The 14,559-nt window shown below is 40.7% G+C and overlaps 1 protein-coding gene across 3 annotated transcripts in view; it reads left to right on the top strand.

Moving 5' to 3' along the window:
• GTF2A1 (general transcription factor IIA subunit 1) overlaps positions 1-14,559 on the top strand; it is a 42,653-nt gene that overhangs the window by 22,150 nt on the left and 5,944 nt on the right. For all 3 annotated transcript variants that reach the window (XM_051826193.2, XM_051826194.3, XM_089322700.1), the window contains exons 7-8: positions 118-438; positions 7,015-7,104. In XM_051826193.2, coding sequence (XP_051682153.1) covers positions 118-438; positions 7,015-7,104 — 411 coding nt within the window. The remainder of the gene's footprint in view (positions 1-117; positions 439-7,014; positions 7,105-14,559) is intronic.

Raw genomic sequence — 14,559 nt, 5'->3', positions numbered from 1 at the left:
TTTAACTAAATATGAGATATGGCTGTTTCTGGTGATTCTTCAACATGTGAGCCTATTTCTTTGTATGGTACTTGATCCTGTAAGTAGTTCCTAACATGTGGTTTTCTTTTGCCACAGGTATTGGCCCCTCTTCCTGGAGGGATTTCACCACAGACAGGTGTCATCATCCAGCCTCAGCAAATCTTATTTACAGGAAATAAGACTCAAGTTATACCTACAACAGTGGCAGCACCTACACCAGCACAAGCACAGATAACTGCCACTGGCCAGCAGCAGCCGCAGGCCCAGCCTGCTCAACAGCAAGCTCCATTGGTGTTACAAGTTGATGGAACTGGGGATACGTCATCTGAAGAAGATGAAGATGAAGAAGAAGATTATGATGACGATGAAGAGGAAGACAAAGAGAAAGATGGAGCTGAGGATGGACAGGTGGAAGAAGTAAGTTTCTAGTAAAAATCTTGGAATGAGAATCTGCATGATGATTTCTTATTTTCCTTGTGCCAAACTAATGAATTGTATCTTAATTTTTTCAGAGGCTCTTAGGGACTGTGCAACATAAAATTTTAAGAAAAATAAGATTGTGTGGGTTGTATTCATAAGATACAATTATTTAATGTACTTAGTAATAAAACATAAAAATATACCACATTAAATCCTAGTAATAAAATAATTTAGTTCGTGAAATTAAATCTAAGCATTTGGGTTATTATTAATGTGGCTTAAACGTATGACATTGGTAGAATATGTAATTAATCTTTTGCTTCAGTAATTAAAAAGTTATGGCAACATTTGGAGAGAGGAAACTCAAGAAAAACTAAATATGACAAAATCATTTAAAATTTTCCTTATGGCCCATATTCCATTCCAGTTTCTTCTGAAAACTTACACATAACCATGTAGTTAAAAAATAAATCCTGTTAGGCCAGCGCCGCGGCTCACTAGGCTAATCCTCCACCTAGCGGCGCCGGCACACCGGGTTCTAGTCCCGGTTGGGGCGCCGGATTCTGTCCCGGTTGCCCCTCTTCCAGGCCAGCTCTCTGCTGTGGCCAGGGAGTGCAGTGGAGGATGGCCCAGGTGCTTGGGCCCTGCACCCCATGGGAGACCAGGAAAAGCACCTGGCTCCTGGCTCCTGCCATCGGATCAGCGCGGTGCGCCGGCCATTGGAGGGTGAACCAACGGCAAAAGGAAGACCTTTCTCTCTGTCTCTCTCTCTCACTGTCCACTCTGCCTGTCAAAAAATAAAAAAAAATTAAAAAATCCTGTTACTTAAAGTCTTTGTGCCTCTCCCATTGCTCTCATCTTTATTCTGCCATCAGATTATTCGTTCATGCTCATGCATTTTATGTTTATCACAATCTTGCCTTTCTATTTTACCAGGGACTTAAATCCCTGAACAGCATTTTGTCTAGTTTTGGCTTTCCATTTGTAACAAATGGAATAATTTTTTATGTGTTCTACAAATTGTTTTTAAATTTATGTTCTTAAGGTTCATACAAGATGTTTTATATATATATATATTTATAATTAATTTAACTGTTAACTACATTTATTCACCCATTTTTCTGATCTAGTTAGCAATGGAGTCATTTCTGTTTGTTCCCTGTTAAGAAGTTACAAAATACACTAATATGTATACTCTGAGGATACATAAATAGTGGTGTCTGTAAGTGTGATACCTAAGCATTGAATTGCTGGATCTTAAAGCATACATATCTTTAACTTTATAGTAAAGTGTTAGATTGTTATGCTGTTAGGCCGGCGCCGCGGCTCACTAGGCTAATCCTCCGCCTAGTGGCGCCGGCACACCGGGTTCTAGTCCCGGTCGGGGTGCCGGATTCTGTCCCGGTTGCCCCTCTTCCAGGCCAGCTCTCTGCTGTGGCCAGGGAGTGCAGTGGAGGATGGCCCAGGTGCTTGGGCCCTGCACCCCATGGGAGACCAGGAAAAGCACCTGGCTCCTGGCTCCTGCCATCGGATCAGCGCGGTGCGCCGGCCGCAGCGCGCCGGCCGCGGCGGCCATTGGAGGGTGAACCAACGGCAAAGGAAGACCTTTCTCTCTGTCTCTCTCTCTCTCTCAGTGTCCACTCTGCCTGTCAAAAAAAAAAAAAAAAAAGATTGTTATGCTGTTAAATTTCTACCATTCAGCATATAATTGTGCTGGTGTCACTAATACATGATACTGTCAGGCTTCTTAATTTCTGCTATTCTGTTATGCCTACATACCTATTTTGGAATATAGTATATCAGTGTAGTTATAGTATATACCTATATACCAGTGTCTCATTTTGTTTTTTGGCGGTGTTTCCTTGATTATTGGTGAGTTTTGGCCTATTTTAATTTACTATTTTTTTCATGTAGGTAAACTTAATCTCTGTTTTTATTCCATAGAGTTTTGATGCTATTCTAAGTGATATAGTTTTACTGTGTCTTTCGTTAGCAATATGGAAATGTATAGAACTTTTAATACTCATATTTGGTCCAGCCACCTTCCTAATGCCATATTACTTTCAGTATTGTATCTGTAGAGGTTTTTTTTTGTTTTCTCTGTTAAAAAAGGTAATATTACATATGGAAAATGGCAATTTTTCTTGTCTTCTTGGCTAAGCTCTTAAGAATAATATTGATTAAAAATGGACATTAGCAGAACTTTTATCTTGTTCTTCAACTTAAAATTAATCTGTCCAGTGGTTCACTGTTAAACATGTTTGCTGTAGGTTTTTCTATGACTATCCTTTATCAGGGTAAGGAAATACTCTCTTACTCATAATTAACTAAAAGCTTTGCTTTTGCTTTTTAAACTAAAAATGAATGTTGAATTTCATTAAATTCCTTTTTTGCAACTGTTAGATAGATTCTCACTTTTAATCTGTTGTTATGGTGAGTTTCACTAATTGATTTTCTGTTTGTAGACCAATCTTGTATTGCTGGGATGATATAACTTCATCCTTTTGTGGTTTGCTTTTTGAAAATTGCTAAATTCATTGTGTTTAGAACTTTTGCATGTATATTCATAAGTGATATGTTTCTTTCTGTTCTAATATTCTTCTTACCAAGTTTTCAGGTTTATTGAGACTTGTAAAATAAACTTTTTGGAATTTTTCCTCCATTTTGATTTTTTTCTTAAAGATTGTACTGAATTCTATGAATATTAAAACATGCTATTAAAAAACATCTGGGTTAGTAATCTGTATTCATGTATTGTTTCTCTTTTTGAGACAGTTTGGTAAGTTACAGTTTTCTAGGATTCTGTATATAAGTACCTCAAAAAGTTAATGAAAAATTAAAAGATAAAGAAGTTTGAAATCCATGCAGGTTTTTTTTCCTTGATAATTCCATGATCTTTTTGAAGACCCTACATATGAATGGTTTTCAAAATTTTTTTGTACCACCGTAAACTGTCAATTCAGTTTTTCATAAACTTTTTCAAATACTCATGTATTTATCTTAATTTTCTAACTGACTAACATAAAATAATCATGTCATCATTTTGGTGCCAGAATCATTTGTAATTTATTCTTTGATCTCGCTTCTAGTATTGTGGTGCCTTCTTTTTCTTCTTTTTTTAATAATTTTTTTCAGGATGAAACTTGATTTTATTTATTTATTTTAAGATTTATTTACTTATTTGAAAGGCAGAGAGAGAGGGAGAGATCTTCCATCTGCTGGTTCACTACCCAGATGGCCACAACAGCCAGAGCTGTGCCAATCCAAAGCCAGGAGCCAGTAACTTCTTCTGGGTCTGCCACATGGATGCAGGGGCCCAAGGACTTGGGCCATCTTCCACTGCTTTCCCAGGCCATGCCAGAGAGCTGGGTTGGAAGTGGAGCATCCAGGACTGGAACCGGCACCCATATGGGATGCTGGCATTGCAGGTGGTGGCTCTACCTGCTGTGGCACGGCACCAGCCCTGTTGTGCCTTTTTACTCTTTTTTTTTTTTTTTTCAGTCTTTCCAGGGATGTTGATTTCATTAGAATTCATTTCAGAGAATGAACGTTTAGCTTTGTTTATTCTTTCCACTGTGTTTCCCTGTTGATTTTCATTCTGTTATTTTGTAGACCTGTTTTTTTTATTGGACCTATGATGTGTGAATCCTTTGGAATTGATTGAGTTTTGCTTGATATTTTGTATATGTTCTGTGCATATTTGAAACCTAAAAATGGGTGCATATAGGCTTAAAATTGTTTTTTTCTCAGTTAACTGAATCACTTATGATAATAGTGTCTCACTGTATCTAGTAATGTGTTTATGTGTGTGTGCGTATATATAAAAAATATATACATATATTTATTTAACTATGAGGTCAGTTTTCATGATACTAGTAGAGCAGTACTGGTATTACTTATCATTGCACCAGCAAACAGTGTTTAATAGGGCAAGAATTGACTTTCTACCAAAGGGTGCTTAACTGATTATCCATATGAAAAATTGTGAAGTAAGACCCCCTAATTCACCTCATATGCAAAGATTAAGTCAAAACAAATCAGAGACCCAAATCTGTGAGCTAAAATTTTGAAACTCTCAGATGAAAACATAGAAGTAAATCTTCAAACCCTTGTATTTGACAATAGTTCCTTAAGTATGATGCCAAAAGTACAAGCAACCAATGAAAAAAGTAGACATTATAGATTTAAAACGTGTGCGTGAAAGGACAGTATCAAGAAGGTAAAAAGATGGCCTACAGAATCACAGATCATTTATCTGTTAAGGATCCAGTATCCAGAATGTGTAAAGAACTCTTACAGTTCAAAAAACAAAAATCTAATGAAAAGGTGACCATAGGACTTTAATAGACATTTCCCCAAATGACACAAATAGCCAACAAGCACATGAAAAAATGCTCAGCAGCATTAGAAAAATGCAAACCAGAACCACAGTGAGATACTTCATACACGCTAGATGGGTTTAATCAAAAAAGTAATGCAGTAATTGGAACACTGTGCATTGATGATGAGAATGTCAAATCTTGTAGTTTTTGTGGTGGTTCCTGAAAAAGTTAAGCATAGAATTAGCCATATGACTGAACAGTGTGCAAGATAATGAAAATTGGGTATCCACACACAAAAAAACTAGTAAATGAATGTTCATAGCGCACTATTCATGATAATCTAAAAAATATAACCCAAATGTTCATCAGTTGAAGATTAGAAAAATGATATATAGATGCAGTGAAATAATATTTAACCATGAGTAAGAATGAGTATGTATTAGTGCTATGTGCTTCAGCATGTATGGACCTTGAAAACATGCCAGGTGAAGGAATTTAGATGCAAAATACTGCATATTATGTGATCCATTTATGCAAAATAGCCAGAATAGGCAATTCTGTACAGAGTGAAGATTAGCGGTTGCCAGAGGATAGGAAGGGGGAATGGGGGTGACTACTTAATGATTAAGTATGAAACATTCTGGAACTAGTTAGTGGTGATAGTTATATGCATTATGAATGTCTTTAATATGACTGAATTTTGCACTTTAAATTTGTTAAAGTTACCAATTTAAACTCAATAATTGGCTGGTGCCGCGGCTCACTAGGCTAATCCTCTGCCTTGTGGCGCCAGCACACCGGGTTCTAGTCCCGGTCAGGGTGCCGGATTCTGTCCCGGTTGCCCCTCTTCCAGGCCAGCTCTCTGCTGTGGCCCGGGAGTGCAGTGGAGGATGGCCCAAGTGCTTGGGCCCTGCACCCCATGGGAGACCAGAAGTACCTGGCTCCTGCCATCGGATCAGCGCGGTGCGCCTGCCGCCGGCTGTGGCGGCCATTGGAGGGTGAACCAACGGCAAAGGAAGACCTTTCTCTCTGTCTCTCTCTGTCACTGTCCACTCTGCCTGTCAAAAAATAAAAAATAAAAATAAATAAATATTTTTACATTTTACGTTGGTGATGGTCTGTTTTAGGTTATAGGCTACATGTACATGCATGGGTGTAAATATGTGTTGGTCCATACTTAATATTCTATTTTCCTTTTTACTTTAATTCTGTCCTATCTTTTCTTTATCAGAAATGTGAGCTACATCTTTTATCATCACAACTGAGGTCAAGTTTGATGTAGTTGTTCATCTTTTTTTTTTTTTTTTAAAGATTTGACAGAGTAGCACAGAGAGAGGAGAGGCAGAGAGAGAGAGAGACAGAGAGGTCTTCCATCCGATGGTTCAGTCCCCAGTTGGCCGCAATGGCCAGAGCTGTGTCGATCCGAAGCCAGGAGCTTCTTCCGGGTCTCCCACATGGGTACAGGGGCCCAAGGACTTCAGCCATCCTCTACTGCTTTCCCAGGCCAGAGCAGAGAGCTGGATTGGAAGTGGAGCAGCTGGGTCTCAAACTGGTGCCTATATGGGATGCCGGCACTTCAGGCCAGGTTGTTAACCAGCTGTGACACAGTGCCAGCCCTTAGTTGGTCATCTTATACTCAGAATTTATTTTGGCCCTTTTCTTTGGTTCTGAGATTTCCAGTCCCATCTTTTTTTTCTTTAATACTTGAATCTTAATTATTCTTCATGCTTCCCTTTCCCATAAGCATCACAATGGTATGGCTGTTGATTTGTATTCAGAGTCCTAGTCCCTTATTTGTAGACACAGGCCAGACTACTAGAACATTGTTATTGCCCATCTTTTCTCCTCCAGTTTCACCAGTTTTCTCTTTCATACTGTTTCTGGTACATGGTACCATTATCTCATGAAACTTTGTGTGTGTGTGCACATAGGCATACTATGAACATAGTATCTTTAGCTGTTGTTGAAGAGTTCGTCAGTATTACTGAAGTGTCAGCAAGAAATTAAGCAACAGTAGTTAACCTAACTTCCAAGTTTAAAAAAGATGGTCAACTTTGTCATAATCTTTATGAAAATAATTCTCCACAATAACTTTTTAAGATAACCAGAAGAAAATATACATAAAGATTTAGATGCATTTGCTATTTGGTTTTCAGAAAATATCAAGGTGACTATATTACTTTCATTGACTATTTAAGGGCTTTTTTGTAATACATTGGATATAAACATGCAGACTTTCTTTTATTTGTAGGAACCACTCAATAGTGAAGATGATGTGAGTGATGAGGAAGGACAGGAACTCTTTGACACAGAAAATGTTGTTGTATGCCAATATGATAAGGTAAGGATTTTATTATCAGATGACTGATGTTATTTCTGTTGTAGTTTTTTCCCTAAACCAACCTTTTTGCCTTATTGAAACATCAAGGTAAGTGATTAATACCTGTTATATTCATTATAAAAAATGTAAGAACATTGTTATAGGGGGCCAGTGCTGTGGCGTAGTAGGCTAAACCTCTGCTCGCAGTGTTGGCATTGCGTATGGCTACAACTTCATGTCCTGGCTGCTCCTGTGCAATCCAGCTCTCTGCTGTAGGCTGGGAAAGCAGTAGAAGATGGCCCAAGTGCTTGGACCCTGCACCCGTGTGGGAGACCAGGAAGAAGCTCCTGGTTCCTAGCTCCATTTGACCCAGCTCTGGCCATTGCAGCCGTTTGGGGAGTAAACCTGTGGATGGAAGACCTTTCTCTATGTCTCTCCCTCTTTCTATCTGAATTCTACCTCTCAAATAAGTAAATGAAATTAAAAAAAAAAAGCATTGTTATAGTTTCTTACATTGTTTCACTAGAACGAGATTAATTTTGTATGTTTAAGTTTTTTTATTTATACTTTTTTATTAAAAAAGATCTATTTATTTGAAAGAATTTGATAGAAAAATAGAAGGATCTTCTGTCCCTTGGTTCACTTACCAAATAGCTACAAAAGCTGTGGTTGGGCCAGGCGGGAGCCAAGAGCCTGGAACTATCCAGATCTCCCATGTGGGTGGCAGGGACCCAATCACTTGGGCCATCTTCAGCTGCTTTTCCAGGCACATTAGCAGGGAATTGGATTAGAAGTGGAGCAGCCAGGATCAAACCAGCACCTATATAGGATGCTAGCACTGAACACTATGAATTAACCCACTGTATCAGAATGCTGGCCCCTATTTAGACTCTCGATCTGTAAGTGAAATAAACAAAACCACTTTGGGGGCATCATCCTTTTTTTGTTAATTCGTTGTTAAAGATTTATTTATTTATTTGATAGATGGTTACAGAGAGAGCAGGAGATACTCCATCTGCTAATTCACTCCTCAAATGACCATACCATCCAGGGCTGGGCCAGGCAAAAGCTAGAAGCCTGGAACTCCATCCTGTTCTCCCATATGAGTGGCAGGGGCCCAAGCATTTGAACATTTTCCACTACTTTCCCAAGTGCATTAGAAGGGAGCAGAATCAGAAATGGAGCAGCCAGAACTTAAATCAATGCTTGAATGGGATGCAAGTTTCACCACAATGCAGGCCTGTACTTTTTTGTTTTTAAACTAAGAAGAGGACTAAGGCTATTTGAAAGGCAGAGTTAGAGAGAAATCTTCCGTCCAATGATTCACTCTCCGAATGGCTGCAGTGGTCAGAGCTGGGCCAATCTGAAGCAAGGAGCTTCTTCTGGTCTCTCACAAGGCTGGTGGGGGCCCAGGTACTTGAATCATCTTCCCCTGCTTTCCCAGGTAAATTAGCAGGGAGCTAGATTGGAAGTGGAGCAACCTAGAGTCAAACCCATGCCCATATGGATGCCATTGCCACAGTGCTTAATCCACCGTACCACAGTGCTAGCCCTAATGATTAATTTTTTCTGAAAGTTAGTCAAAAATTATTTAGCTTTGCTATACTTGGGTAACATTAGGAATTTCTAAACCAGATTCTGTGAGAATTACCTATTGACTCATTATGTTCTTAATGCTTTTTTATTTATGTATTTGAAAGGCAGAGAGGGGGCCACCGCCATGGCGCAGTAGATTAATCCCCTGCCTGCAGCGCCAGCATCCCATATGGGTGCCAGTTCGAGTCCCAGCTGCTCTTCTTCCAAGCCAGCAATCTTCTGTGGCCTGGGAGAGCAGTGGAAGATGGCCCAAGTGCTTGGGTCCTTGTACCCATAGGAGACCCGGAAGAAGCTCCTGGCTCCTGGCTTTGGATCAGTGCAGCTCTGGTTGTTGAGGCCATCTGGGGAGTGAACCAGCAGATGGAAGACCTCTCTCTCTCTCTCTCTCTCTCTCTCCCCCTGCCTCTCCTCTCTGTATAATTCTGACTTTCAAATAAAAAAAAATTTAAAAAAAAAAAAGGCAGAAAGAGATCTTCCGTCTGCTGGTTTACTCCCCCAAATTCCCACAACAGCCAGGATTGGGCCAGACTGAAGCCAAGAGCTAAGAACTGAATCCAAGCCTCCCATGTGGGCAGTAGGGACCAATTCTTTGACCCACCACCTGCTACCTTTCAGGATGTACATTAGCTGGAGTCAAAATTTGAACCAGGAGTCAAAGTCTGGCACTCCAATAAGGTGGAATTCTAACTGCTGAGCCAAAAACCTACCCATATTCTTACTTCTTAAACAGAACACTTCAAAGTACTTTTATTTTTGTTGTGGTTGTTGAGATTTTTGTTGCCTTGACATTTAAATTGTAGTACAATTTTGGTTTTGATGTATTCATTTAAAAAATGTAATTTCCTAGAGCAGAAGTATGAGGTTAAAACAGCAGGTAGTAATAAATCTTTATTGTTGGCTGGTGCCGTGGCTCACTAGGCTAATCCTCGACCTAGCGGCGCCGGCAGACCAGGTTCATGTCCCGGTCAGGGCTCTGGATTCTGTCCCGGTTGCCCCTCTTCAGGGCAGTTCTCTGCTGTGGCCCTGGAGTGCAGTGGAGGATGGCCCAAGTGCTTGGGCCCTGCACCCCATGGGAGACCAGGAGAAGCACCTGGCTCCTGACATCGGATCAGCGCGGTGCGCCAGCCGCAGCGCGCAGGCCGTGGCGGCCATTGGAGGGTGAACCAACGGCAAAAGGAAGACCTTTCTCTCTGTCTCTCTCTCTTTCTCTCTTACTATCCACTCTGCCTGTCCAAAAAAAAAAAAAAAAAAAAACCACTTTATTGTCAAGAAATCTCAAGGGAATCATTTTCGACCAAATTACCCTGAACACAATTTGATTATAATAAGATGTCAGATTTATCAGTCAAGATAGGACCTCTACCTAGCCTGACTGAAGAATATGCCTTCTTCTTCTAAGAGAATGATTAATTTCTCCTTTGGCACAAACTGTACATATTTTTTAAATGTTAAAATTGTTTAAATGTTAAAATTGGTTTATTTACTACCAGAGACATTAAAGTTTTAACCAATACACTAAAAATAGCTTTAAATGGCATGTTGAATGATGAATAGTTTTAAAGTTTGCGGAGTTGTCTTTTTTAAGAATCAAATGACTGGGGCCAGTGTTGTAACGTCGTGGGTAAAGCTACCACATGTAACATCATCATCTCATACGGGCACTGGTTTGAGTTCCGGCTGCTCCCCTGCTAATCTGGTTCCCCACTAACTGTGGCCATTTGGGGAGTGATCCAGTAGATGGAAGATTCTCTCTGTCTATGTGTATGTGTTTATGTTTGTCTCTTCCTGTCTCTTTCTGTAACTCTGCCTTTCAAATAAATCTTAAGGAATGAAATGACTGTGTTCAAAGGTTTTAAGGATTGGAGGGCTTGGGAGCTTGCTGTTTTAGCCAACAGTAAAGAATGGTAGTGCTCTGGAGTTGGATATAGCTTGAACCAACTTGAATTTTAAGAGTTTAGTTTTGAAACCTAAACTTTAGAGTTTCAATAATGAGTCAATTTTAGAAGAAATAAAGTTTGTATTGCCAGTCAAATCAGAATCTTAGTTAAATGCTAATATAGTAGCAAAATTCTCACATTACTTAGTGTAGATAAGGAGATACAGAGATCTTTCAACTGCTGGTTGACTCCCCAAATATCTGCCATGGCCAGAGCTGGGCCAGTCTGAAGCCAGTAACCAAGAGCTTCTTCCAGGTCTTCCACACGGATGCAAGGCCTCAAGCACTTGGTCCATCTTCTGCTGCTTTCACAGGCCATAATAGAGACCTGGAGTGGAAGAGAGGAGCAGCTGGGACATAAACCAACATCCATATGGGATGCTGGCTCCACAGGTGGATGCCAAGCCCACTATGCCACAGCACTGGCCCTCTATTTCACTATAACACATTTTGATTGAGAAGTTTAAGAGGCCTTTCTCCTGGCATATATAGGACATTACTTCATGAAGTAAATGCATTGCTTTTCAAGTTGTATTTTCTACATTTCTTCAAATTAAAATATTTATCATCTACTACTCAGTGAGATTTCAGGGCTGAGTATTTGAACTATTATTTAGCCCATGGAACTTTTCTACATTTTTTTTGCTGGTTGCCCTGCAGTAATCAATTTCTTGTCTGTGGAATTTCTGTTCCTTGGCTACTCATCACTTGTTATTTTTGTCTATATAATTTCAGTATCTTTCAGGTTGCAGTCATTAATTTCAGGCTGGAAATGAATTTGCATGCATAGGTTTGGGATATTTCTATATAGGGAATCAAAGAAAAGGAGAGACAGAGGTCTTTTTCATTCAACAAGAACTCAGGAGTGTCTAAGGTGTCCCAGGACATTATTCTATGAGCCTGAAATACACTAGTGAACAAAGCGAAACAACATAATCCCTGTGATTGAGAAGTTTACTCTCATAAAGTGAGACATGCTGGGGCCAGTGCTGTGGCGCAGCAGGTTAATGCCCTGGCCTAAAGCATCAGCATCCCATATGGGCGCTGGTTCTAGTCCCGGCTGCTCTACTTCCAGTCCAGCTCTCTGCTATGGCCAGGGATAGCAGTGGAGGATGGCCCAGGTCCTTGAGCTCCTGCACCCCTGTGGGAGACCCGGGAGAAGCTCCTGGCTCTTGGCTTTGCATTGACACAGCTCCAGCTGTTGCGGCCATCTGGGGAGTGAACCAGCTGATGGAAGACCTCTTTCTCTGTCTCTACCTCTCTCTCTTTCAAATAAATAGAAATAAATCTTAAAAAAAAAAAAAAAAGAAAGAAATGAGACAGATGCTAAAATATAATTGATTAATTCATTAGTATGGTACATTAGAAACTGGTAGTTTGAAAAATACTACATAGGGAAGGGGTGGGGACAGGTTTCAGTTTTAAACAGAATAATCATAGTAGTTCTTTCAAGAAGGTGGTATTTGAGCAAAAAGCTAAAGACAGTTAGCTCCTCTTGTTATCTGTTGGTATAGGCTGCCAGCTGTGTGTGAGAAACTGCAAGGACAAAACTTGGCTGGACTGGAGTAGGAAGTTAGTACGGTAGTTAAGTCAGGTGGTGTGAGTCTTTGTGAGGACATGGACTCTTAACCCACTTGAATCAGAAGTCTGTTAAAAGGTTCAAAAAACAAAAAGTATCATCCAATTTAAATTTTAAAAAGATTACTTTGCCTTCTTTGTTGAGAATAGTTGTAGGGAGGAAGCAAGGGTTAAAACAAGGAGTCTATTTAGACCAGGATGTTGTAATAATCCAGGTAAGTGATACTGTGACTCATACTATGGTGATAGTATTCAAATTGGTGAGAAGTGTTTGGATCTTGGACTTACATTGAAGGAGGAGTCAGTAAATTTTCCTGACTTCTTGGATGTATGATAGGAAAGAAAAAGAGAGGGTAGATATTTGGTACAGCAGTTAAAACACCTACATCCCATATTTCAGGGTTTGTGTTCCATTTCTGGTTCCACTTGTAATTCTAGCTTCCTGCTAATGCCCACCCTTAGTGCCAGCAGGTAATGTCTCAGGTACCTAGATCCTAGCCACACATGGGAGACTGGATTGAGTTTCAGGCTCCTGGCTTTGGCCTGGTCCATCTCTTATTGTCAGCATTGGAGAAGTGAACCAGTATATGGAAGCGACCCTCCCTCTCCCACACGCGCCTTTCAAATAAAATGAAAGCAAGTGTAATGATAAATATGTGACATTTAATATTTTTTAAAGATTTATTTATTTGAAAGTGTTACACAGAGGAGGAGAGACAGAGAGAGAGAGAGGTCTTTTGTCCTCTGGTTCACTCCCCAATTGGCCGCAACGGCCTGAGCTGTGCCAGTCCAAAGCCAGGAGCTAGGAGCTTCCTTTGGGTCTCCCACTCTGGTGCAAGGGCCCAGGGACTTGGGCCATCTTCTACTGCTTTCCCAGGCCATAGCAGAGAGCTGGATAGGAAGTGGAGCAGCTGAGTCTCGAACTGGTGCCCATATGGGATGCTGATACTGCAGGTGGCGGCTTAATCCATTACGCCACAGCACTGGCCCCGATATTTAATATTTTTTTAAAAAGAAGAATCAAGCCCCTCTTCCAGGCCAGCTCTCTGCTGTGGCCAGGGAGTGCAGTGGAGGATGGCCCAGGTGCTTGGGCCCTGCACCCCATGGGAGACCAGGAAAAGCACCTGGCTCCTGGCTCCTGCCATCGGATCAGCGCGGTGCACCGGCCGCAGCGTGCCGGCCGCAGCGCGCAGGCCGTGGCGGCCATTGGAGGGTGAACCAACGGCAAAAGGAAGACCTTTCTCTTTGTCTCTCTCTCTCACTGTCCACTCTGCCTGTCAAAAAAAAAAAAAGAAGAAGAATCAAGAGGCCAGCAATGTGGTGCAGCAAGTTAAACTGTTGCCTGCAGTGCCAGCATCCCATCTCAGCGCTGTGTTAAGTCCCAGCTGCTCTACTTCTGATCCAGCTCCCTGTTAATGTGCCTGGAAAAGCAGTGGAAGATGGACCAAGTCCCTGGGCCCTTGCCACCCACATAGGAGACCCGGAAGAAGCTCCTGGCTTTGACCTGACCCAGCCCTGGCCATTGGGGCCATTTGAGTGAACCAGTGGATAGAAGATCTCTCTTTCTGTCTCCTCCTCTCTCTGAACATGAGAGTGATTTTTAAATACATGAAGTGTTGTTTTAAAATCTCAAAAGGCAGAACTAGTATCAGTTAATGGAAGTTGGAAGAAATATTTCATTGAGTAGTAAAATATGAAAGACTGAAAAAAAAAGAGCATTCCCAGAATGGAGCAGCTTAATTTGGAATTTCTTTGCTTCCCCCTTCCCTCTTCTCTAATTATATCCAAGCCAGCAATAAATAGCCATTTGCCAAGAATATGCCATAGTGACCGTTTGGATTGTACTGCAAGGGTAGACTGTGGAATTTTAAGAACTGGATCGCAGAAAATACCTGTAGGTGGTGAGCATTTCTGCATTATCATATGAAACAGACTGATATAGTAGGAAGAGTATTAGACCAGAACTTGAAGATCATCTTTGTCACCTGATAGCAATATACCCTCGGTCAAGTCACTGAACCATTCTAAGCTATAATTTCTTTCCTTTTGGAAAGTGAATGCCTGAACTAGTAGATTTTGAAAGGTACCTTAATATCATAGAATAGGGAGAACTGTGGGGCCTTGATTGCAGAAGATGTGCAATTTGAACTAAGTGATTTCAGTATTTTGGCTTAACTGTGGATATAGTTTATTGAAATAGGCTGTAAATCACTGGATGATTAGTATTCCTTCAGGTGTATTTAAGTACTACAGTGCATAAAGTTGTATGTTAGATTTTGAGAATACTGGAAAGAGTTTTATTTTGATAGAAGGAATCCGGTCACAAATTTGTTGTTGTTGTTGTTTCTACTTTTTAAATTGTGTAG

This window comes from Oryctolagus cuniculus, chromosome 20 (genome assembly GCF_051225735.1).
Source record: "Oryctolagus cuniculus isolate XC-2025 breed Fujian yellow rabbit chromosome 20, ASM5122573v1, whole genome shotgun sequence".
In the NCBI taxonomy this organism is placed as follows: Eukaryota; Metazoa; Chordata; class Mammalia; order Lagomorpha; family Leporidae; genus Oryctolagus; species Oryctolagus cuniculus.
This window is presented reverse-complemented; position numbering and strand designations above follow the sequence as displayed.